At 58.2% G+C, this 22,231-nt stretch overlaps 7 protein-coding genes across 8 annotated transcripts; all 7 read left to right on the forward strand.

The window, feature by feature from the left end:
• Positions 1 to 328: 328 nt before the first annotated feature.
• ABB37_08685 (hypothetical protein) lies at positions 329 to 3,991 on the forward strand (the record flags this gene model as incomplete). Its single annotated transcript, XM_015807773.1, has 1 exon — positions 329 to 3,991. The coding sequence occupies one exon, from the start codon at positions 329 to 331 to the stop codon at positions 3,989 to 3,991; it is 3,663 nt and encodes a 1,220-aa protein (XP_015653855.1).
• A 756-nt stretch (positions 3,992 to 4,747) lies between these two features.
• ABB37_08686 (putative mitochondrial hypothetical protein) lies at positions 4,748 to 6,082 on the forward strand (the record flags this gene model as incomplete). Its single annotated transcript, XM_015807774.1, has 1 exon — positions 4,748 to 6,082. One exon carries the CDS (start codon positions 4,748 to 4,750, stop codon positions 6,080 to 6,082), a length of 1,335 nt encoding a protein of 444 aa, XP_015653856.1.
• A 517-nt stretch (positions 6,083 to 6,599) lies between these two features.
• ABB37_08687 (putative mitochondrial hypothetical protein) lies at positions 6,600 to 8,310 on the forward strand (the record flags this gene model as incomplete). The annotated part of the gene is made up of 1 exon (XM_015807775.1): positions 6,600 to 8,310. The coding sequence occupies exon 1, from the start codon at positions 6,640 to 6,642 to the stop codon at positions 8,308 to 8,310; it is 1,671 nt and encodes a 556-aa protein (XP_015653857.1). The 5' UTR covers positions 6,600 to 6,639.
• Positions 8,311 to 9,000: 690 nt separating this feature from the next.
• Positions 9,001 to 10,779, forward strand: ABB37_08688 (putative mitochondrial 3-phosphoglycerate kinase, glycosomal; the record flags this gene model as incomplete). Its single annotated transcript, XM_015807776.1, has 1 exon — positions 9,001 to 10,779. The coding sequence occupies exon 1, from the start codon at positions 9,259 to 9,261 to the stop codon at positions 10,777 to 10,779; it is 1,521 nt and encodes a 506-aa protein (XP_015653858.1). The 5' UTR covers positions 9,001 to 9,258.
• A 774-nt stretch (positions 10,780 to 11,553) lies between these two features.
• On the forward strand, positions 11,554 to 13,144 carry ABB37_08689 (putative mitochondrial phosphoglycerate kinase C, glycosomal (PGKC); the record flags this gene model as incomplete). Of its 2 annotated transcripts, none has more annotated exons than XM_015807777.1 (1): positions 11,554 to 13,144. In XM_015807777.1, the coding sequence occupies exon 1, from the start codon at positions 11,702 to 11,704 to the stop codon at positions 13,142 to 13,144; it is 1,443 nt and encodes a 480-aa protein (XP_015653859.1). In that variant the 5' UTR covers positions 11,554 to 11,701. The 2 variants fall into 2 exon arrangements, with proteins under 2 accessions (XP_015653859.1, XP_015653860.1); XM_015807778.1 differs by having other exon boundaries at positions 11,594 to 13,144.
• A 1,427-nt stretch (positions 13,145 to 14,571) lies between these two features.
• ABB37_08690 (hypothetical protein) lies at positions 14,572 to 18,127 on the forward strand (the record flags this gene model as incomplete). The annotated part of the gene is made up of 1 exon (XM_015807779.1): positions 14,572 to 18,127. The coding sequence occupies exon 1, from the start codon at positions 14,804 to 14,806 to the stop codon at positions 18,125 to 18,127; it is 3,324 nt and encodes a 1,107-aa protein (XP_015653861.1). The 5' UTR covers positions 14,572 to 14,803.
• Positions 18,128 to 19,204: 1,077 nt separating this feature from the next.
• Positions 19,205 to 20,959, forward strand: ABB37_08691 (hypothetical protein; the record flags this gene model as incomplete). The annotated part of the gene is made up of 1 exon (XM_015807780.1): positions 19,205 to 20,959. The coding sequence occupies one exon, from the start codon at positions 19,205 to 19,207 to the stop codon at positions 20,957 to 20,959; it is 1,755 nt and encodes a 584-aa protein (XP_015653862.1).
• Positions 20,960 to 22,231: the final 1,272 nt, after the last annotated feature.

Consider the following 22,231-nt stretch of genomic DNA (forward strand, 5'->3'; position numbering starts at 1 on the left):
CATCTGTGTGCCTCCTTCGATACAACTCCCTTCCCCAAGGCCGGCCTAGTGACGGCATGGGAGAGGGTGATGCTCACTCACTCAACGCTTTTGCAGCTGCTGCTTTTCGTGGTCGTTTGGAGTGATGTTGGACGGACTGCTTCACGAACTGCGGGGTGTAAACTGCTGGATACTTCCCGCTCATTTTCCTCCACCTCCTTTTTCTCGCTGTCCCTGTTCTGGTGAGCCGTGGCGGTGCCGCCAGTCGAGACGGACGCAATCGCGAACAGAACCGCAAAGAGAGGGAGAAACGTATTTCAGTCTAAAGAAACATTAAAAGAACACCGCCATGAAGTGCACGTTGAACGTAATGTGCGGCAAGGAGCGTAGCCAGCGTTCCCGCGAATTGACGGAGAAGCTGACTTCGCGAGATCAACTTGTCGCCTTCTTAAAAAGCCAGGACCTTCGTTTGGAGGCGGGTGACTTCGATTTCACCGTGAGCTTAGACGGCGTGGATGACGCGCGTCAGCTGAAGACCGACGCCGATGTTCGTCTCTTCTTAGCGCAAGCGAGAACGCTGGGTGATCGGGCCACCTTTCACATCCGCCTTCCCAGTGATTCAGTGGCGCAGCCCGATGCGGAAAGCTGCATTCCTGCGGAATACGCCGTCGATTTGGAGCTCGCAACTCTTCAGATCTACGGTCCAGCAGCCGCAGCCGCATCAGCAGCGGCATCAGTAGCATCGGCAGCGTCATCAGCACCGTCATCACCTTCCCACGGCGCCGTCTATCAAGAAAAAATGTTTGTTGTGCCAACGCGGTTTGTGCTGGATGGTCTGATACGTGCCGTGAAGGACACGCTGAACGCTAGCACGCTTAAAAAGAACTCACTGCTGACGCTTTACGCGATGAGCTCCCAAGACGACGTGGAAGGCGTTGCGTTGATGGACGACACCGCCGCGCTGGACTTTTTACACCGGCAAGCGAAGCGGCGTGAACCCGCGCGATTGACCTACAGCGTTGCAGCGGCTCCGTCTCCCTCTGCACGCCATGTCAGCCCACCGCCATCACCATCACCACCACAGCAGCAGCAGCAGCAGCAGCAACAACACAAACATCAAAACGAAGCGACTGCGTCGACCAGCAAGCCATCTTCGCCGCCCCCGCCTGTAGATGGTGTCGCACCGCGTGCCAGCAGAAAAACAAGCGCCAAGCTCCCGCCCCTCCATGGGAGCGAGGTCCACGCACCTGCCACCACGCCTACGCAGCCCAGCAATAGCTCGCCACACCCACCAAGAGTCTCCCCGGCCCCCGCCGAGACACCCGACACTCAACGCAGCTCGACACACATCTCATTTCCGAGTTCGCCGGCAAGCACTCCTTACCGTGCCTTTCTGCGTGAGCCGACCGTCCCGACGTCGACGGCGGAGGTGCAGGTGGAGGTGCGTCTCGAGGATAGCCAGACCTTCCAGACCTTTACGTTCTCGTACCTGCGAACGGAGGTGCAGCTGTGCCGGCGGTTCCTCGCAGAGTGCAGCGCGCTCTTTGCCGCTACAACTGGCACTCCGGTGCTGACCCTGTCCAACGACCCCTCTGCCGTGATTGACGGCGACGGCGTTCTTCGAGAGTTGCTGGCACTGGCGAGGGAGGCCCAGCAGCCACTGCGGACCCGTTTGCGCTTCCGCTCCCCCTCAAAGCCACATCCGTCTCGGGCCAATGACAAAACAGCAGCGTTGCCGCAGTGTGCTGCCCCCGTGAAAGACGCGTCAAATCGGGCTGCGTTGAAGCCTACACCCGGCAGCGGAGCGGATGTGAACGTGGGAACCGCACCGCACCAACTCAACAGCAAAAGCAAGAGCAGCAACACTGGCGGCAACGCGTCTTCCAGTGTCAAGTCACCGTCTGCCCCTTCACAGCCGCGACTGCCGAGGCTGTCCGTCGGCGGGGGCGATTCGACGAGCGCCGCGGCCGGCGGCGAGGGCTCCGCAAAGAAGCAGATTTCCGCTTCCTCACGCACGCGCAACACCGCATCTTCGCCGCACCCTCCGAAGAAGGAGGCCACATCAGCAGCGACAATCGCACAAGCCTCCTCCAAGTCCAGCGCTGCTGCGCCAGCGGGAATGGAGGACGAAGGCGGCCCTTCGCCGGTAATGTCAACCACACCAGGGCCCTCCCACTGCTCCACCCCCATCCCCTCTTCTTCGACTCGGCAACATCCGTGTTTTTGTGAAGTTGACAGCTGCAGTGGTAGCAGCAGTACGGAGCTGTATCGCTTCCAGGCCACCATTCGGTGGGGGACGGCGCAGCGCATGGCACGCTGCCGTGTGCGGGCAGACCACCTCTACGATGATGTGTGTCGCGGAGTTGCCGATGGTTTTGCCGATCACCTGACGCAAAGCGCTGCACCGACGCCGGCGTTGACCATGGCGCTGGTGCACATGAAGGCCGGCGTAGCAGAATCGCTGCCGCTCACGGAAACGACGCTCATCAAAGATCTCCCCACGGACCTGTGCGTGGAGAGTGCGGAGCTGCGCGTGACATCTCCTGCCTTACCAGCTTCGCTTCCCACTCCGCCCGGTGAGTCTCCCAACGATACCGCACTCCCTGCTGGCGACGCAGCTCTTCGGTTTATCGCCGCCGCAGCTGTGCGCCAACTAGAGTCGGTGAGTTTACCTCTCACGACCACGGAGGTTCACACGCTGGCGCGTTCTTTACTTGGCGATACGGCCACCGCAGAACCATTCAAGACCTTTCTGGCACACCTCCATACCCCGTCGACGCAGGACCTGCTTCCATCGCCGGCTGACCGAGAGAGAGATGGTGCGGCGGCCGCCGCGCTGCTGGGTTGGTTGCAACGGGTGCTAGCCGATCTCCCACTCCCCCCACCGCAGACACAAATGGTGCTGCAGGATATTGCATCTTCGCTGCTGTGCGCAGATCTTTGCAATGCCGACTACACTCTTCTTCACTTCTTCACGGAGGCTGCAGCTGCCTTCGGCCACCAACCAACCGAAGTGACATCGGCGGCTCTGCGCTCTCTCTTCCAGCTAGCAGAACACACCGCAGCAGGGAAGGACAAGCCTGTCGGAGAGGAGTCGACGACCTCTGCCAACGCCGCCACGCCGACAACCGGGTCTGAATGGAAAGCGGCCTTTGACAAGGCACCATCGATTGTCTTGGATGTGCTGGCTGCGGCACGCATTGACGGCGTGTTGACGACCGCACCCGCACACGAAACGAGAGAGTCACCTCTGGGCGAACGAGTGTGGCGAGAGGCGTTTCGCAAGGCGCAGCTGCAGTTCTGCAAGACAATGGCGCCAACAGAACTGGAGACGTACTTCAGGGGTGAAAAAGTGAGGGGAGCAACGGAGGATGAGCAGCTCTGCCGAGCTGTTCTGCTGAGTTGCATGGGGGCCCTGCTCGCACCCGCCTCTTTCAGCGGGGACTACGGGACGTGGCTGGTCAACCAATTTTGTGGTCGCGTCGGTGCGATGCTGTACACCAGGATGGGCGCTTTTGACGGCCGTACCGAACTCTCGCTGCCTGCGCTGACGGTCCTCTCTTGGTCCGTTTTGAATCCTCGCTTGCTCGCGCGGATAACAAGTGCTGCCCAACGTGCTCTGCTAGAGCAGCTCGTCGGCTGGGTTCGCGTGGCGGCGGCGCACGCCTGCTATGTACGTCAGCTCCCTTTCCCGCTATGCCCGCTCCATGGCGTGCACGCATCGCTGCCATCGCCGCTGTCGAGGGAGTTCATGCCGCCGCCGCCACCATCGGATGCTGGAGGTGTCCCTGAAGGCACGAAGGTGGAGAGAGCCTTATCTCGGCCTACGATGGCTGCAGACAGGAAGGCGGCGGACGACGCGCCAGCCGCCCCTCTTACCCCCTCTCCACCTCTGACTCCATCCCTCACAGGGGGACACCCTGCGTCTCGCAAAACACCGAACAGGAAGGTGCAGTACGTCTACAAGTACAACTTCAACGCGCTGCACCGCCCGCGTTATTCGGGGAACTGATCGCTCTCTGCGCGTGTGTGTATGTGGGTGCGTGGGCATTGGTGCGGATGACAAGCACTATTGCCGTGCGGTTCCGCCATGTGTGTGTGTGTGTGTGTGCTTCTGCTGCTTCAGCCGGACAACACCACCATAACGCCTGGTGCGCACGAGCAGACGAACTGCATTCGTCTAACATCTTTCTTTATTCTCATTATCATATATGTCTTTTTCTTCCCCGATGTACGCGTAGTTTCACACGCCGACACATTTGCGCCGACGATTCTCTTTCTCTCTTTCATTATTACTGTGTTTCGCACGCTGGAGCTATACTGACAAAACAACGAAGGAAACATATCGTACGTCCACGGGAGAGAGCGGCGAACAAGAACAGGGTTCGTTCACAGGAAGGCAGGCTGGCCGGGCCACGTTTTTTTGGATGAACAGTTGAAGAGATGGTCGAGCCTTTTGCCGTTGCGACAGCGCCGCGAAACGGATCCAGCTGGGCGCCACGCACACGGAGTGCCTTGCGAGGAGTACCGCTTTTGGTGGAGACGGCTGCTGATCCGTTTGACGATACATTGTTGCCAGCTTTGTTTCGCTCCGTCATTCTTCCATTCATCCAGGTTTTCTTCACCTCTTCGAATACAGTGCTCAACGGTGTCCGTGTTGAGTCTCAGCGTCGCACCTCTGCTTAATCCAGAGAACACACACGCACACACGCATATAAGTAAACAACAACTGGACAAGGTAGACGACTCTTGTGAGTCTCTCTTCTCCATGCTTCGCCGAGTTGGCGCGAGGTTGCTGTGCAGCGTCACGCTGGCCAACGGCACGGTCTTGAAAGGCGACCTCAATCCACTACACAAGGATCTTCTCCTACGCGGCATCGCCATCTTACCGGATGGGCGGGTCTACAGCGGGTCCTACGACGCGCAGGCGGGCTTCCCGCTGGCCGGCAGCCAGTTAGAAGAAGACGGTGACCTGTACAGAGGTGAGTTCAATGCGGCGTGGCAGCGAGAGGGCAAGGGGGAGGCCTGGCTCGCAGACGGTACGCATTACAAGGGCACCTTCAAGGAGGACGCGCTTTGCGAAGGCGTGGTGCGCATCCCCAACGGAACGACGGAGGTGGTGTTTGAGGGGACGCTGCGGGATGAGTCCTTTGTAGAGGGGCGACTTACGCAGAGCGACTTTGTGTACGAGGGCGAGTTCGCGGACAACAAACCCCACGGCAAAGGCAAACTCGTCTTCTCCACTGGCGCGGAGCAGGAGGGAACGTTTTTCAATGGCAAGCTGCACGGGACTGAGTGCAAGATGAAGCTGGAAGGCGGCTTTGTGTACGTGGGCGACTTCATGGATGGCCAGATCCGCCGCGGTACCCTCTACACCCCCACGTACACATACGAAGGCGACTTTAACGAGCACGGTCGGGCACACGGCGAAGGTGCGCAGACGTACCTTATTAACGAACCGCGTCTGATCTTTACCGGTGTGTGGAGCAACGGTGCGCTGGTGCGTGGCGTCTGCCACGACGAGTACGGCTGCGTGGTGGATTGGCAGAACAACGGTGAACTGCAAGCGAAGGTGCTGGGTGGTCCGACAGGCGATGGGGAGCAGAGCATGGCGGTGAATAGCTACTGCGGCGCGAGGTTGAAGGAGGCGGATCAGATGCACCGCGACATGCAGCGCAGCTACGTCGAGGACGCGGAGACGGTGGCGAGGTCGATCGGCCGCTACCCGACTAAGTTGGACCTCGGATATGAGGGTAGCATCTCGTACGAGAATGAGGCGGTGCTGCAGGCACAGCGCAAGCAGATGGACGGCATGGAATCGTCGAAGGAGAAGCTGTCGGAGCGGGTGAAAGGCTTCGCCGACGTCGCGGCTGGAGTGAAGGGCACCATTGTGGGTGAGATCAACGAGAACATGGCGAAGATTCAATTTACGCGCCAGATCGGTGCCGAACAGCTGTCCTCGGAGCGCATTGATGAACAGTTTGAGCGCTTCATGAAGGACTTCGACAAACCGACGGTGAACTCTGGCGTGCCGGCGTCGAGTGAGAAAAGACTGAACATCGACGGCAACGCGCCGTGGAAGAGCTTCACGCCGCCTAAGTGATGTGGATCATGGTGCCGTTTGTTTTGGCTGTGCTGGGGATTGCGGACTGATGTCGCATCGCGTTTCTTTACATACCTTAACGGCTTTAAAAAGAAATACCGCCGGAAACGTGGTTGTCCGAAGGTAAGCGTGCCGAGTTCGTGTTTGGTACTTCGCCGAAGCGTTGCCGCTCGGATCGTAGACGGGAGAGAGTTCGAGGCGCAGTCACTTCGGAGCATTGCATCAGTATGTGGCCCAAAAGCAGGCGTCAGAACAAAAAGAAAACTGACGAGCAGAACAAATTTTGCTGAGCACGGCACAGGAGGAGCTGCTCGCGACTTTCTCTTCCCTTCGCTATGACTGTCATTTCATTGTCGCTGTTGGCTTTCTCGGTTCTTGCGTGCTTCGTGTCTCGTTCATATATATTTGGAACTTCTTCCGCTGCTTTTTATTATTCCCCTAATCGTTGCCTCCGAGAGCTACCCGAAACGCCAACATACGCGCACTTCCACCGACACGCACGGAAGCATCCGCATTCAGCGCAAAGTAGCACGAAAAGTAAAAAACAAAGAACAAAAATGAGGCGACTTACGCGGCTGGTGACCGCGGCTGCGGTGCGCGGCGTATCAACTGGTGACATCATCTCTAACAGCTTCGCGGCTTCTACAGAGGCGACCGAACACGAGGCGCACCCCCTGCTGTATCACGTGCCGGTGCTGGCGTCGCGCACGGTAGGACGAGAGGCGGAGGTGCGCACACTGTGGCAGAACCTGCTCGCCGGGCGCCACTTGCAAGTCCTGTACGGCATGGACGGCATCGGCAAGTCCACCATCGCCGCCGAGTTCTGCGACACCGTGAAGCACAGCCAGCGTTTCTCCTGCATCCAGTGGTTCAACGGACAGCACGCGTTGGCGTCGCAGTTGCAGCACTTCTTCGCATCCATGAAAGGCAGAAAGGAGAAGGATGTGCTGCTCGTGGTGGACGACGTGGACACGCCGGAGGCGGTGATTGCGCTGATTCCCGAACACCCAAACGTGTACCTGCTGATGACGACCAACGCAGCCGAGGTGCCAAGCAACACCAAATTAGCTTCGTTGCGCCCGTCTGCGCTATCGCCGCAGTCGAGCCAGCAGTTTGTGTCGGAGCTGCCTTTCTCCGACGAGCTGGAGGGCGTCTTCCACAATTTGGGCTACGTGCCGCTGCTGATGCACATCGCCTCCCTCATGATTGCCGGCGAGGTGTGCAGCCCGCTCCAACTGCGCCGTGTTCTCGAAGGAAAGGAGGTGCGGAAGAACGACACCCTCAGCATCTCCGGCGCGCTCGCTGTGCTGCTCGAGATTTGCATTGCGGAGATGGAAAAGACGTACCCGGATGCGCGAGAGCTGCTGCGTGTGATCAGCTGCTTTCACGCCGGCGACATCTCCGACGCCGTAGTGGATGCGGTGGTGGGCGACCCCGCCGGCCGCTTCTCCGTCGATGCGGCGCAGCTGGGCATCTTCTCGCTCAAGTGGGAGGAGAACGCGTTTGCGCTGCACCCGCTGGTGCGGAAGACGCTGCAGGGGACGTTGTCGCCGTCGGTGCTGTCGCGAGCAGCGGAGGCGCTGCTGGGTCTGTGGCCGCGGCGCTGGCGGGGCATGGGCAGTCAGACGGCCTACAACCTCGTCTGGCACACCTACGCGATATGTCAGCGCTTTATCGAGTGCCAGGTGCCGTTCACGCCGTCGCTCATCACCGCGATGGACCGCAGCGCGATCTTCCTGGCGCACGTGGAGGCGCGTGATTTAACGGTGGCGGTCGAGATGTGGCTGCGTATTCAGCACGACAATGACGCGCAGCAGCGGCCACCGTCGACGGAGAGCGTGCGCATGCTGCGGGAGTGCGGCCGCCTTCTGCACTTCCTGAAGGACGCGCGCGCGGAGGCGGTGCTGCAGCGGTCGTGGAAGGACAGTGTGACGGTGCACGGCCGCGGTGCCGCAGAGTCGGCCCTTATCTTGGGCTGCCTCGCACCTTACCTGCTGGCAACGGCGGCGAACATGGCGCTGGTGGATGAGAGCGTAGCGGTGTTGGAGGCCCATCTTACCTCCGTCGATGTGGTGCTGGGCAAGGAGGAGGTGCGCATGTTGTGGCAGACGATCTTTGTGCTGCTCATGTGCAAAGGGCAGTACATGACGGAGTTGGGGCTGGAGATTCCGGCCGGCCTTCACCGCGCCCTCGAACGGGCGGACGCGGAAGTGCAGAAGGTGAAGTGAAGAAACGTGCTCTGCGGCGGGACGGCGCCTTAAACCCGGCGAGAGAAGGAGCACGAGGGCAGCCGGTACGCTGCACGTCGCGCTCTCTCGCAGGTGTTCTCCTCTCTTGGTGAGCCGTGCGCTTCGTTTCCTCGTTTGACGTGTCTCAGCTCTCCTCTGTTGTTGTATCGATCATCGTTGTTGTTCACATTTTTAGCCAAGCAGCTGCTGTGGGGGTGAGATTTGTCGTGCCTTTCGTCTTTCTTTTTGGCAATGACCGCTGTGTGTTGGTCGTCGTACCCGACCAATCACAACTCGGTTCAGACGGCGGTGCACCACACAATTCAGAAATACCAGAACATCAACAGTGAGAGAGAGAGAAAAGAAAGAAAGCATAACTTCTCCCCACAAACGCGATTCTTCCGCAGCGTTTCCGCTGTGGTTTTGTAGGCGTGGAGTGTCTTGCACGTTTGCAGGTGTCTTCGTTGACCTGTAACAGAAACATATGTGAAGCCGTCTCTTGGATAGTTGTCAGCAAAACACGTGCCATCACACCCCAGCAGCCTGCCGAGCACTTCGCAGCTCAATCCCTCAGCGCTGTTTCTCCCTTGCGTTCATCGCCAACAACGGCGATTACGTGATTCTTGATATTTCACTTTTCATCATCACCTCTTTCGTTTTATTTTTCCCTTCTGTGCGTGGTGCGTGTGCAGCTCGTACGTCGCTACCGTCTGCAAACGGACGAATACATCTCAAAGAAAGAAAAGAACACCCTTCATAAATTACTCTTCTCTGCCGTTTCTGCTGCATATCGCAAATCAAAGGAGGAGCGAGAGAACGAACCACACCGTGCTGCGGTACCGCAAAGCCTTTGAAAAACATTTTTCGGCGTTTTTGTTCTTGTTTTCGTGACAATTGTATTTATTTGTTCCTCGAACTCTCTTTTCCCCACCACTTCTCTGTGCCGCGATGCTGCTCTCCAATCAGTCGATTGAGATCAAGAAGAGCGTGGATGATGTTTGGCCGGTGGCGGGCAAGCGCGTGCTGATCCGCGTGGACTTCAATGTTCCGACGAGCTCCGGCGACATCGACGATGACTTCCGCATTCGCAGTGCGATTCCCACGATTCGCCGCATCGTGGACCAGGGGGGCATCTGCATCCTCATCAGCCATCTGGGCCGACCCACCGGCGTCGACTACGACGCGGCGACGGCGGAGCAGGACAAGCGCCGGGCACCAATACTGGTCCCCAACACAAAGGGAAAGACGGCGTTCTTCTCCGGTCTCAACGGAGACGCAAAGGCGACGATCTTGGCGTGGTCGAGCCAGCACGAGAAGGCGGCCTCGCTGTCCACCGCGTACGGCAGCGGCAAGACGGCGATCTTTGCGCGCCTACCCGAGGACGAGAAGCGCCGTCTGCTTCTTCGTTTCATGAACGAGCGCAAGGAGGAACTGTTTCCGCAGCTGGGGTTTGCTGCGGGCTACGAGAAGGAGCTCAGCCTGCAGCCGGTGGCGGTGAAGTTGGCGGAGCTGCTGGATCAACACGTCTACTTTGGTCACGACTGCCTCGGTGCGAAGAGCGACATTGCGAAGTTGCGCTGCGGGGAGGTGATGCTCCTGGAGAACCTGCGCTTTTACACGAACGAGAACTCGCCGGACGAGCAGAAACGGATGCAGATGGCGGGCATCTTGGCTTCCTACGCTGACGTCTACATCAACGACGCCTTCGGCACGGCGCACCGCGACAGCGCCAGCATGACGGGCATCCCGAAGGTACTCCAGCAAGGTGCGGCGGGATACCTCATGGAGAAGGAAATCTCGTACTTTTCAAAGGTGCTGAACAACCCGCCGCGGCCGCTTCTGGCCATCATCGGTGGCGCGAAGCTGAGCGATAAAACGCAGGTGCTGGAGAACCTGCTGGACTGCGTTGACTCACTATTTATCGGTGGCGCCCTGGCGTACACGTTCTTGAAGGCGCAGGGCCACAGCATCGGCTCCTCGCACTTCGAGGACTCCTGCATGTGCTTCGCCAAACGGTTTCTGTTGCTGGCGGCGGAGCGGCAGGTGAAGGTGACGCTGACGGAGGACCACGTTTGCCACGCCCACTTGCGTCCGGCCGACGCACCGCTCACGACGACCAGTGCGGAAATCCCGGACGGGTACGCCGCGCTGGATATTGGTCCGCAGACGATCCAGACCGTCTCCCACTTGGTGAAGCAGTGCCGCAGTGTGATTTGGAACGGGCCGCTGGGTATGTTTGAGATGCCGTTTTACGCCTTTGGCACCTTCTCGGTGGCACGCGTGGTCAGCCAGTGCTCGGCGGCCAAAGGCACCATTAGCATCGTCGGTGGCGGCGACACGGCCAGTGCGATGATGAAGTCGGGGGAGGCGGCGCACATCTCGCACATCTCCACCGGTGGCAACGCGTCGTTGGAGCTGCTGGAAGGCAAGGTGATGCCTGCCGTGGTGGTGCTGGACAACAAGGAGTAGTGGCGCAGGTTATGTGGTGCTATCGGGCTGGCTTTACCTCTGTTTGTTTTTCTTTCTGTTGATACCACCCGTCGTTGCACGCTTACTGATCGAGCCCACGAAGGGTTTTATCATCACCGCGCGGTGTTCTCTTCTCTCTTCCTTTTTCAGTGTTTCGTTGATCATGTTTTTCATATATCCAAGTTTACAGCAGAGCTCCAGTGAAGCACGTCGCCCGCTTTTTTTCAATTTAAAAATTTTCTCTCGTGCGTTGTTCGGCGCTTCATCGCGCACGGCAACACCACCAAAACAAAGACGTAACGGACTAAAACGTACGGTGCTTTCCTCTGTTCTTTATTCTCCTCCTGCGCTCCACAATTGTTTTAAGTTTATTATCTTGGATTCAACGCATCGCCGGAGCGTGCACAACACGTCGTGGTGGAAAGGAAGGAAAAACGGAGGCTTTTGCGCTTTGGCGATGCTGCTCGTCGGGTGTCAACGTCGTGCGCATTGGACCCTCTGAACACAAGTAACGTCGTCGTGGATGGCCGGTTTGTGCTCGCAGGGACACCCCAGACCGTCTCTGATTCTCGTGCTCCTCTCTCTCTGTGCAGCGAGAACGGAAGCCGGCCGAAGCGCACTCGTCCTGCCTTTGCTCTGTCGTCTCGGTGGGAGGATTTCCTCTTGCCGCTGCGCTGTTACCTCACTATGGTGAATTCTGATGACGCACCTCCCCCGTTCTTTTCCTCTCTCTTCCCTGCGCCTTTGATTGCACCGGCGAATGTCTCGTGCCGCAGATTTTTAAACGCCTCCTACTCATCGCCATCAAAATCCCAGCTTTAACAAACATCTTAGCAAAAATACTGTCGGTGTCCCCTCTCCTACTCTCCCGCACTCGCTGCCCACCCCCTAGCTTTCACTTCGCCTACCTCAGACTTCACAAATGTCTCTCGTGCCGAAGAAGAGCATCGACGATGTCAGAGTGAAGGGCAAGAAGGTCCTCATCCGCGTGGACTTCAACGTGCCCGTGAAGAACGGCGAGATCACGAACGACTTCCGCATCCGCTCCGCCCTGCCGACGATCCAGAAGGTGCTGAAGGAGGGCGGCTCCTGCATTTTGATGAGCCACCTCGGCCGCCCGAAGGGTGCGAAGATGAGCGACCCGAAGCCGGCGAAGGGCGTGCGCGGGTACGAGGAGGCCGCGACGCTGCGCCCGGTGGCGGCGCGGCTGTCGGAGCTGCTGGGCAAGCAGGTGGAGTTTGCGCCGGACTGCCTGGACGCTGCGTCGTACGCTGCGAAGCTGAAGGCCGGCGACGTGCTGCTGCTGGAGAACGTGCGCTTCTACGTGGAGGAGGGCAGCAAGAAGACGGAGGAGCGCGACGCGATGGCGAAGGTGCTGGCGTCGTACGGCGACGTCTACGTGAGCGACGCTTTCGGCACGGCGCACCGCGACAGTGCGACGATGACGGGCATCCCGAAGGTGCTGGGTGCGGGCTACGCCGGCTACCTGATGGCGAAGGAGATCGACTACTTCGAGAAGGTGCTGAACAACCCGCCGCGTCCGCTGGTGGCCATCGTTGGCGGCGCGAAGGTTAGCGACAAGATCCAGCTGCTGGACAACATGCTGGGCCGCATCAACTACCTTATCATCGGCGGCGCCATGGCGTACACGTTCCAGAAGGCGCAGGGCCACGCAATTGGCATCTCGATGTGCGAGCAGGACAAGCTGGACCTCGCCAAGTCGCTGCTGAAGAAGGCGCAGGAGCGCAACGTGGAGGTGTTCCTGCCGGTGGACCACGTGTGCAACAAGGAGTTCAAGGCGGTGGACTCGCCGCTGGTGACGAAGGACGTGAGCATCCCGGAGGGCTACATGGCGCTGGACATCGGGCCGAAGACGACCAAGATCTACCAGGACGTGATTGCGAAGTGCAAGAGCGCGATCTGGAACGGCCCGATGGGCGTGTTCGAGATGGCGTGCTACTCGAAGGGCACGTTTGCCGTGGCGAAGTCGATGGGCGAGGGCACGCAGAAGCACGGGCTCATGAGCATCATCGGCGGCGGCGACAGCGCGAGCGCTGCGGAGCTGAGCGGGGAGGCGAAGAACATGTCGCACGTATCGACCGGCGGCGGTGCGTCGTTGGAGCTGCTGGAGGGGAAGTCGCTGCCCGGCGTCACCGTCCTCACCGACAAGGCGGCCGCAGCCGGTGCTGCTGCGACACGCAGTGATGCCTGCAAGTGCGGTACCGACTGCCACTGCGCTGACGACAGCGGCGCTCCCGCCAAATTCGACTGCACCTGCATCGTGATGCAAATCCTGAAGCTACTCGCTGCTGTGCTCATCGGCATCGTCATTGGCCGCCGTATGGCTCCCAAGTTGCTGAAGTAAAGTCGCTGTGCGCGCGGGTTTGCGTCGTCACAGATGTCCACCTCTACGCAAACCGGTCTTCACCGAAGACGGGGGTAATGCGGCTCTGCGGTGCCGCTGGATTCGATGGTGCGAGGACGCAACGTCTCACAATTCAAACAGTTGTGCGTGACTACTGCGACTGCGCTTCTTCGCCTCCCACGATGCTCCAGCGTTTTTCTTTCCTTTCCTTGTTCTCTTAACTTCCGACGTTATGTCATTCAAAAAACTGTTAAAAAGAATATTCCGGTGTTTATAAACCTTCCTTTCCACGCTCTTTTTCTTCTCAATTATAATTTTTCTGAATAAGAGAAGTTCCTCGACTGCGGCCGACAGTCAACGAAGCGTGGCCGCGTGGACGCCTCGCTGTGCTTCTATGCACTCCACCTGCGAGATTTTCTTCTGTCGTCTCAGCTTGTGTTGTTTCTGTTGCTCTGCCGTGTTGGCCGTTTTCCTCTTCAGCTTTGGCGACGTGGGGGCGACATGGGAGGCCATTCACGGGCGGGAGAAGCGCACTGGTGCGTCTCCTTTTTCTCTCCTTCCGTATCCCGCAGCGTCTTTCGAGCGTCTTGAAGATGAAGTACCTGGGCTTTCTCGCATGCCAGCAGAGGCGACGCCCACAGAGGTGAGACAGCACCGACGGACCGTCTTCTTCGCTTTCAAGCATGTCTTTCCTTGTTTTATTTGTACTTCGAAAAGAAGACGCAGAACGGATACAGAAGTGGACCGACGGAGAAACCCCTCAGGTTTCTGCGGCAGTTCTGCGCATGGGAGCTTGCAACAGTCGCGGAACTCAAAAAGAAAGAAAAAGCCAAAACAACAACTGCAGCATAGATTACTTTTACGCCCTATATAAGCGTACGTATGTGTGAGACGGAAGCTTGGCAGAAGAAGCCCTGAAAAAATTCTCCTTGCTGCGTTCGCGGTCGAAGCAAAGACATGAAATCGCGAAAGCAGCACGAACGACGGCAACTTTTTGTCTTCTCCCAAGCTGAGGTTAAAAGTCACAACTAATTTTTATTCCCAAAGCACAAATATAGACTCGTCGTGGAAGTCCGTTTGCGGTCAAGTTTGCCAACGGCGCACGCAAACGGCAAGGGTTACCAGAAGGCGGAGGTTGTGCACGCAGACATCGTGGCCAGACACCATCAACCTGCCGTACTTTTTGTTTGTTTGCCCATGGAAAAATAATCGGATCGGAACGCCGAAATTCGCGTATTTGCGATGGTGGAACCTGTACCATCACTTTCGCATGCAAGTTTTGTTTAATCAAGCGTCCCCCTTCATCGCCACCTTGACAACGAATCGTTGAGAAAAACTCAGGTCTGTCTCGGCAACTTCTACTCCGTGCCCTTGTGTTCCCTCATCAATTTTCTGATCTCTACTTACATGTGTTGCAACTCCTCGTCAGAAACTGGTGTTGTGCTACTAGCTTACGTCGTCTCATCAGCTTTCTTGAAACAGCTGCTTCTTCATCAACAGTACCCTTTGCGTGTGTGTGACGAAGCCGGACGTGCTTTAACACCACAACGAAAGCTGTCTGGCTCGTTGCACTCTGCCGTTCTTCTCTTCTCTTGTGCGAACCGTCGACTCGAATTGCGTCTTGCATCTCCCCCACTCCCCCCCCCCCTCCCGGCAGCCATGGCGTACCAGTCCAACGTGGCGAGCTCGCCACTCCGCTACCAGAGCCCGACGTTCATCGCCAAGGCAAATGCAGACGACGCCTCTCTCGGCGAGGACGTCGCCGCCCCCGTCGACCTCACCATTTCCCACCGCTCGCGCAATCAGAACTTGCCGCCCATGAAGCGCTATTGGCGCACTCGCAGTGTACGACGCAACCACGCACTGGCCGCGGACATGGAGGACGTGAAGGGCGATCCACACAAGGCCAAGATGGTCGCGCGGTCAGCCACGAGCAACACGGACAACAAAGAAAACGAGTTCACCTACATCTCTGGCCCGAAGTACTTCTTTCAGCAGTTTGTTCGGCAGTACCCAATCGCTGCCTTCTTTGTCTGGACGTTCTTGTTTCTGGTGGAGCTGGTGATGGTGGTGGTCTACATTGTGCAGTCGACGGTGAGCTACAAGGTCACCTGGGTCTCCTACGACACGCACGAGTACAGTGCGTGGTTCTACGCGCGCTTTGTGCTGTCCGTCGTCTCGCTGGTGCAGCTCTTCTTCGCCTACTCGCTCAGCCTCATGACCATCATCGTCGTGCTCATCACGTCCATTTACCAAATTCTCATCTTTTTTGTCTCGCTCGCGCCGAACCTCGGATGGGTCAGTCGCCTCTACGTGCCCTACTTCATGCGATGCTGGCCAATGCGGCAGTACTTCCTCTTTATATTGGACTCCGTCGCACTGATGGTGCCGCGCAACCGGAAGCTGGATCTGCTGCGTCTTGCCTCTGGTCCGCTGACGCTCTTTATCTGCATGGTCTTCTCCGCCGCTGGCTTTTTCCGCATTGATCAGTGCTTCCAAGGCATCCCCATGAACGTGGCCGTGTCGATTTATTTTGTGGTGGTTACTGTGTCGACGGTCGGCTTTGGCGATGTGACGCCCAAGACGCCGGATGGTAAGGCGATCACCATTGTCATCATTTTCGTCTTCATTGCGAAGATGCCGACCTTTATTCGAGTCATTCGCTCCACGGCGAAGATCTTGAAGGCGTACCGCTCCTACACCGGCCGGAAGAACCACTTCATCGTGTACGGCTGCGTCACTCGCGAGGAGGTCATCTCCATCCTGGACGAGGTCTTCTGCCTCTACCCCATGAAGTCGGTGTGCTTCTGCAATAGGGAGTTTTCCCCCGACGTTGTTTCGATTGGCCGGCACCCGACCTACCGCCTGCGCAGCACCTTCCTCATTGTGGACCCGCTTGACTCCTTCGCGCTGCGCCGCATGAAAGCAGAGGACGCGGCTGGCGTGATTATCTTGCCCGTCCGCGAAGGCTACTCCTCGCGCGTGGACGACGACGTGATGCTGTCGGCGATTATTTTCGAGCGCTTTGTGCCCCGTGTGCCGCAGTACGTCTGGCTCCGCTACGGTCTTCACGCGAAGCTGCTCAAAGGCCAGCGCTCGTGTGTGATCGACGAGCACATGAAGAAGAACATCATGGCCAGCGCCTTGCTGCTTCCTGGCATTGTCCCGTTTCTCGTGAACCTGGTGCGTACGGCGTGGGCCGAAGGCACGGAGCCGCCCGCGCTGTGGCGAGACGACGGCGTGGAGGACTGGAAGAGCCAGTACGAGTACAGTCGACGCAACGTGCTCAGCACCTGCCCCGTGCCGCAGCGCTTCGTCGGGGCGGCGCTGAGCCACGTCGTTTCCACCTTTAAATACCGCGACGTCCTCATCGTCGGCGTGGAGGAGAACACCCGCCGGGTCATGCGCTACGAACTGGGCTACCGCCTAGAGGAGCAGGACGTGCTCATGGCGGTGTACGAGCGCACTCGCAACAGCCTCGCCAAGGCGCTGGAGGAGTTCAGCTCTGCCGGGCCGCTGAATGAGTCGGGCCGGGAGCAGTACGGCGCACACTTCCGCCAAGGCCTCAACGATGACGAGCTTCTCCACGAGAACATGAACACCTCCTTCGTCTTCTATCCCTACAACAGCTCCACCTCGCTGGGCGATGTGACGCAGGCGCAGCGGGCCAACAGCGGAAACGGGGAGAGAGGCGACGGCGACGAGGAATCGGAGTCGGAGGACGAGGCCGTGTCAGAGGAGGAGGTGCGACGCGCACTGCACCGTATACCGGTCCCCGCGCGCAACCCTCGTGGAGTCCTACTCGACGCTCTGCCTCTAAAGGGTAAGGTCTTGTCTCATTTGTGGTACCTCACGCGCCGCTACGACGGCCTCGTGTCGGACCCGTTCATGTCCGCCGCGGACCGCGAGGAGGCGTTGAAGGAGGTGACAAACAAGATCAATGCCGCGCTGCTGAAGGCGGCTGATGGCTTCTTGGCGTCATCGGAGCAGGAACACGCACTGACCGATGGCAAGCACCAAGACGAGGAGGTGTTTCTCTTCATTGACCAGACAAGCTCAATTCTTCGCAAGACGACCACGTCCGTGTACGAGGACGTCATCTCGCAAACCATCGCGCAGTACGAGCTGTACGTGATGATGCAGTGCATCTGCGCCGTGCACGCCCACTCTCGGCTGACGCTGTTGACGCTGCGCAAGTACCCGAACCAGTTCCTGCAGACGTGGAAGGAGATCTTCGGCACGCCGCTGCGCTACATTCGTGGCCAGGGCTCGCTAGACTCCCACCTCAACTACGCCCTCACCGCGGACACAGACGTCGTCAAGGTGCGCGGCATCCTGCTCTACTGCTCGCAGATGGGCCCGCGCGATTTCGGCGATGTCCCAATCTTCTCCGTCGAGAACAGCGTGCGTGATTTGTTGGACTGGAACGAACAGGCGCGAGAGGGCCTGCGGGGGATGACGGAGCAGAACATCGTGGCGGAGCTGCAGTCTTTTCTCTCCTCCATTAAGGTCTCACCCTTCCACACGGACTCCGTCTGGCGGTCGCGCGGTGAGGTGAACTTCCAAGATGCGCTAGCTTTCATGATGGGCCGCTGCTTCTCATCGAACATGCTCTTGACGCTGCTCATCCACAGTCACCGCGACTCGCGCATCATCAAGTTCTTCGAGATGGTGCTGAACCTCACCTCGACGGCGGAGATGTTCGACAAGGCTGTCTGGACGAACCGCACTGCAGAGTCGCAGACACTCTTCAAGCTGTGCGGTAACCAAGCTCTTCACTTCCAGACCTTCGGCGACGCCTTCGAGTTTTTGATCTCGAAGCGGCAGTGTGTGGCGATTGGCGTGTTTCGTCTGTTTCCCGCATCGGAGATGCTCAGCGGAACGCCGCGGTACTTTGTCACCAACCCGCCGATGTGCATGCCGCTGCTCGTGGAGGACATCATTTACTGCTTAGATGGAGGCATGAATGTCGCGCGTGCGTGAGGGCTGCAGCGCAGCGGTTACGCGGCGACGGAAGTCGACGTATCTGTTTCTCTTTTCCCTTTTCTTTCCCTTTCACCTCTCTGCAGCTTATGGAGTCGACGGCGAGCGGACCCGTTGGATGATGGCAGCTGTGCTCCCTCTCTGCGTTCCTCTGACCTTTTAATGCCTGAGAGCGCCTCGTTGACGCGCTTTTCTCTCTTCTCTTCTTTCCCGCTCTTTCTGACGTTGTTGTGTCCACGAAGCAAGCACTCCCACAGGCTTTTCGGGTAGTTGTAGAACTGCGCGGTGGCTCTATACATATATATATATATATATATTTTTTTTTTGTGTGTGTTCGTTCGTCAAGTTGGCGAACACTGCGTCTGATTTGTTGTCGTACCGCTAACACAAAGGAGAGAGGGCATATAGATGTGTGTATGCACCAGCAACGCGGACTTGTTGTCGAGCAGGACGCAGCGCATCGAGGCGGTGGAACCCTCAACATCACTAAAATAATCGTCCTTACTCCTCTCTTTTATTTCTTTGCTTTCCTGTTTCATGCATCCGCTGCGATTGAGAAACGAAGCAGCACAGCAACGAACTCGGAGCGGAAAGGTAAGTGCTGAGCTGTGAAGGAGATGACACACACGAACAGAAGCGGTTACGGCATTCTTCGACCCTTTCATGCGAGGCAGGCGAACGCGCAGACACTGCTCGTCTGTTTGTACTTCAATTGAATCTGAGCTGCAACCTCAGTTCTTATCGGCGTTTTCGTGATGCTCTGCGTCGTTCGAAGAAGGATAAACGATCACGAGAGGTGCAAGCGTGTTGTGAGTTGATGCTGCGCCTTCCACCGCACTTTGCATCTTCTTCCCTTACTGTTTTCCTTGTCCTCTTCTTTCTCTTTGCTCCTTCCCTTGCACCCAACGCTCCCCCGTCGCAGAGTCACCTAAGCAGCTTCTGAATCGACTTGCTGACACGTACGACGGCGACAACCCGGTGGCCACACGCACACGTCCTGCTTCGACAACCGCCCCCTTTCGCCCTGGTCATCCCCCTCCCCTCCCCCCCTCCCTCACACCCGAGAACGAGAAGAAAATGAATCGTGGCGTGGCGGTGAAGATTAAATACTTTGACGAGAATGGAGGCTGGTCGGAGAGGAAAAGCGGTGCGGCGGCCAGCGCCGTCTTTGCGGCGAAGAACATCGCCGTGGCCAACGTGGACATGAACCACCTCGAGCCCGCCGACGTGGACCGGCTGCAGGACCTCGTCGCGACGAGTGCGCCGACCGCCGTGGTGATGCAGAACGTCTCACCGGCGACCCTCACGCGCATTAAGACCTACCCACAAATCCGCAAGGCCTATGCCGTGATGGAGACGAGCCGCTGTGAGCAACAGGAGGACAGCACCATGGCGCTGCTCCGCCTCGGTCTGCAGTGTGAGCCGACCGAGGTGCCCAAAACGGACGGCAAACAGGCGTTTCGTGCGCTAGTGCAGGTGAACATCCGCGTCCCCAACGGGCCGTCGCTCTCCATCACGGTGCTCCACATGGAGCCCGGCGCCTCTCGCCGGCTGACCTTCGCCATGGCACTACTGCGGGCCCACCCCAACGTAGACATCGCGGTGCTCCTTAGCAACGTGACGGACGGCATGAACCCCAACGGAGACTCGTACCGCGAGCTGCAGTCCAACCGCGCGACGGCCGGCTTTGTGGATGTGATGGAGGAGGGCATGGAGCGCACATCGAACTGGACAACGCCGTGGACGGTGTGGCTGAAGAGCACCAAGTACAGCATCGTCGCCTCCACAGCAGAGCTCTTCGTCGGGCAGGAGCCGCGCTTTCTGTCCACCACGCTCGGGGTGCGGGGGCAGGCAAACCCGAACTCCACCATCGCCATACCAATGCCGCGGAGCGCCAAGTCGGGCCGCACCCGCAGCCCCAGCGCGACGCCGCTCAGCGGGACGCCGCAGCAGCCGCTGGCCGACCCGGCCATCCTCAGCGCCGAGACGGTGCGGACGACGACCCCCTCCCCCCAGCCGAACTCCTCGGCCACGGAAATCATTCAGCGCCTCATGCGGCAGCAGCAGGCGACGCAGCAGCGCTGGAAGGCGGCACACTCTTTTGTGCTGAAAGGCACCGACACGAAGCTGTCCTCCACCGAGGCGCTCTACGACGTCTCGCCGCACTTCGCCAACCCGAACGACGCGACCGACGCGCTCAACTCGAAGGCGCTCAACTGGCCCGCGGAGTTCTGCGTGGTGCAAAACACCGTCCTCTGCGCCGACAGTGTCGCCCACTGCGATCGCCAGGCGTTCCGCCGCTACGTGCGCGATAACAAGACGAACATGAACCTCACCTCGCAGATCATGGCCGCCACCACCGCCTTCGCTGCGGCTGCGGCGGCAGCCCCGATAGCCACCCCCGTTGCGGCCGCTGGGGCGGGCAGCGCCGGTGTCGCTGCTGCGGCAGGACCTGCTGCGGCGCACACGGGGGATAAGCAGTGGACCAAGTCGACGGCGCGGACGGAGATGGAAGACTTCATCAACTTCCAGCGCCAGCTGAAGGAGTCGGTGCGTCGCGAATGGAGCGAGTCCTGCTGCGTCATTGTGTATCAGATTACCCCACGCGAGATGAAGTTCAACGTCACGCAGGCGATCGGCTTGGGGAAGGACAACTTGAAGAAGGCGATCCACTATCTGAACCACGCCAAGACGACCTCGAAGGAAACAAACCCGCTGCACGACTACCCCTACGACTACGCGCTTTTGTTCTCTGTGGAGCGCCAGGGGTATTGGCTGATTGCCGCCACACACGTTCCGTGTGACATCGTTGCGTGCCGCATGGTTGTTTGAGAGGGAGGGAGAGGAACATGTTTAATGCCGCACGTTTGCGTGTTGTGGTCGCACGCAGGACGCTGACACCTTTCGGGCTCAGTCCGCAGTTTCTTTTGTTTTTATGGTTTTCCTTTGTGTAATAGTTTGAGGGCGGACGATGAGCAATGCGTGATGATCGCTGCGACGTTGGCGTTGCATCGCGACGGGGAAAATAGCTCGACAGGTTTCCCTATCTTTTCTCTTCTTGTTGTATCTACGGCTTCCGTTCGCGTTCTGTTTTCACAGGTGTATGCTTGCTGTTTTTGTTGCTGTGCCAAAGCGGGATTATACTACGCAGCTTTGCTTTTGCGTATGTGTGTGATGTATGGTGTCAAACGATGGAGAGGGAAGTGGAAGAAGTTGGTGGTGTTTCAGAGGCCCTCGTGTCATGTTTATTACTATTATAGTTACATCTTCGATTCCTCAAAGAAAAATGCTTGAAAGAATGTGAAGCGAGTCTGTGTTTTCCTGTCTCCGTGTGGCTGCTCTCTACGCGTGTGTGTGTGTGCTTTCTTCTTTGTCTCTTTGTTGGGGTTTCCTTTTCTGTACTTTACCCGTTTGATACCATCGTGTCGCGTGTGTGGTGACGCGCTACGCTGATTTGTGTTCTTCCTAGATGGCATCTCGCCCGCCTGGCGGGGGGAAGCTGACCATTTTTTTTTCCCTGCAGGTGCTTGATGTGACACCGTGTGCTGCCCAGCTTGTTGAGATTCGCTTTCTTAAATTTGCTTCTCGTTGTTGTTGTTGCCGGCGCGTGTGCGTTTGGAAAGGTCAATGTGCCGGTCACAGGGCGACTGAAATTGCAGCAGGCGGCTGCCGCGTCCTGCGTCAATAGCTCGTTTCTCTTCTTTTCATGTTTCCGTGTTTTCACCTCTTACTCCACCAAAAGAAATTGTCTCAGCGTCATCGTTTCAATGCGAACTGTGACAGAACTGTGGCGCCCGTTTTCTTCTTCTTTTCCTCTCTCGCGCAGTAAACACTGCTGCGAGGTGGCACAGGCAAAAGACTCCACGTGCGTTTTTTCTGCTTGAAGCGACGGGAGCGCGTTGGACAATACGCAGGAGGTCTTCGAGCGCGGCTCCGGTGTGTCTCACAGTTTAAGACGTGGTCGCACCGTTGCGAAAAACAACAGCGACAGCGACTGAACCACAACCGCCTACTCCCCCCCCCCCTTTCGGACTGCAGCCATTGTATGCGTTGCGAAGTGATATATGTATCGCTGTCCTCCGGTCTTCTCGTCTTCTTTCCCTT

Source organism: Leptomonas pyrrhocoris (genome assembly GCF_001293395.1).
Source record: "Leptomonas pyrrhocoris isolate H10 chromosome Unknown, whole genome shotgun sequence".
In the NCBI taxonomy this organism is placed as follows: domain Eukaryota; phylum Euglenozoa; class Kinetoplastea; order Trypanosomatida; family Trypanosomatidae; genus Leptomonas; species Leptomonas pyrrhocoris.